The sequence below is a fragment of the Triticum aestivum genome, chromosome 1D (genome assembly GCF_018294505.1).
Source record: "Triticum aestivum cultivar Chinese Spring chromosome 1D, IWGSC CS RefSeq v2.1, whole genome shotgun sequence".
In the NCBI taxonomy this organism is placed as follows: domain Eukaryota; kingdom Viridiplantae; phylum Streptophyta; class Magnoliopsida; order Poales; family Poaceae; genus Triticum; species Triticum aestivum.
Window position 1 is genome coordinate 211,719,122 of NC_057796.1, and position 1,874 is coordinate 211,720,995.

The 1,874-nt window shown below is 53.2% G+C and overlaps 1 protein-coding gene across 1 annotated transcript; it reads right to left on the minus strand.

Annotated features, from left to right (window-relative positions):
- Positions 1-642: 642 nt before the first annotated feature.
- On the minus strand, positions 643-1,555 carry LOC123167531 (putative E3 ubiquitin-protein ligase SINA-like 6). Its single transcript, XM_044585371.1, has 2 exons — positions 1,490-1,555; positions 643-1,338 (listed from the first exon to the last, which is right to left on the minus strand). The coding sequence occupies exons 1-2, from the start codon at positions 1,553-1,555 to the stop codon at positions 643-645; spliced, it is 762 nt and encodes a 253-aa protein (XP_044441306.1).
- Between the last annotated feature and the right edge of the window lie 319 nt (positions 1,556-1,874).

A 1,874-nucleotide genomic window follows, 5' to 3' on the forward strand; every position in this document is an offset into this window, starting at 1 on the left:
ACAGGAATAGCCGCGTGGCGAGCTCTAGGCTAGTCTTTTTTTCAGATGCATTAAACCTATCTCTCGGGACTTCTCGCAAACACCATCGTGCCACCCACAAAAACTTGTACTCTGAGTTTAGTACGTTATCAGGAAGAGAAGAGGCACTCGTCCTCTCACACACGCGTGTGTTTTTTCTCGAAAAGGAGGATGATGACCCCCGGCCTCTGCATCTGGGAGTCACACACGCATCTGTAGCTATGAATTGTAGTGTTCTCAACCATCCGATTGGCTCTATCATGGATGTACCTATATACTAAAACATGTCTAGATACATCTATATTTTGACAAATGGAAGGCATGTATTGTGGAACGGAGGGAGTGCCTGTCATCAAAATGGATAAAAAGGGACGTATCTAGAACTAAAATACGTCTACATACATCTCCTTTTATCCATTTTGATGACAAGTAGTACTTCTTACCCAAAGGAACTTTATATCCAACAGACACAAAATATCCGTTCGACTGTTGGAAATTACTGATCTGATGTCGAAGTAATTGCTGCATCGCCACCAAAACCCACCATTTCTTAAGCTAAAGTAGACCGAGGTAATCCCTATATTAGCATATTACTAAGATAAACAGAAGGCACTGTAGAAACATTTAGGACGTGAGCTTGTCAATCTGAATGTGGAGGGACACCAGCTTAGCCCCGGCCAGCAGCTTGGGCGGAACTGTGAAGAAGGTCAGCTCCTGCACGTCGACGTCGCCGGGATCCTTGCTGCTTGTCACCTCCATTTCCACCTTGACGGCGTCGGTCGTGCCTTTGGGCTCCCCCGGCGGGCCGTTCGCCCACAGCTTGGCCACGTAGTGCGGCAGTGGGGACGCCCCCGCTCTGATGCAGACGACCGACACGGCGATAGGCGCGCCGATGTCGAGCACGCCACCGACCAAGAAAAACGCGCGGCCGTCCTCCTCCGCGAACAGCAAGAGCCGTGGCTCCGATAGTGGCACTTGCAGCTGGAGCACCTTGCCGTACTGGATCCTGTGCACGGGCATGGGATGCGCGGTGCTGATGTGGTGGTAGAGCGCCGGCGGCGGGCCTTCGTAGCCGCAGACGGGCACGGGGCATTTGCAGGGCGCGAGCGGACACACGCTCTGGTGATCGGCGAGCTTGTGGTAAGTGACGTAGAGCCCACAGCCTTCGTGCGGGCACTCCACCCTCACCGACAAAAGGACGGAGTCCACCGCCGTGTTCCGCACGTCGAAGCCACCGCCGCGCTCGCACTTCTGGCACTGCCGCTGGTTCCCGGGGCGCTCGACGCGGCAGTCCGCGCAGGCCAGGTGCCCTCCCTTGCACTGCAGAAATCAATCGAACAGCACATCAATCAAGAAACCTGCACCTTGCTCAATCAGCCGAACGGACGAGGTGTATTCGAACCTCATACACTGGAGGCGTCAAGGGGCGGAGGCACAAGGGGCAGTGGAGCACGGTGAGGTCCATCGAGACCTTAGAGAGCTCCATCGTCGGGTCCTGTTCGGTCTGCATGATCTCGCCCTCCTCGTGCACAACCATCTCTCGACTTGGGCCGGGGCATTACAAAGCTTTACCGTCACATATTTTATACTACTTCAAGGTGCATTAAATCAACACATGCAAGTATCAAAAGGAGAGTCACGGCATGCATGCATGCGTTGTAATTAATGCATCGGTAAACGCAAATTATTGAAATATATCGAGTGCAGTGCTTTGATGTGTCGCGTCAACTCGTACATCAACGAGAAGTTTGATTATCCTCTCCCTCGCGGACTTAACTGCACCTGCCTTTGGCTGTATGACAGGTTGGCCACCCACCTGTTAGGCCCACCTGTCATACATGCAAAGGCAGGAGTGT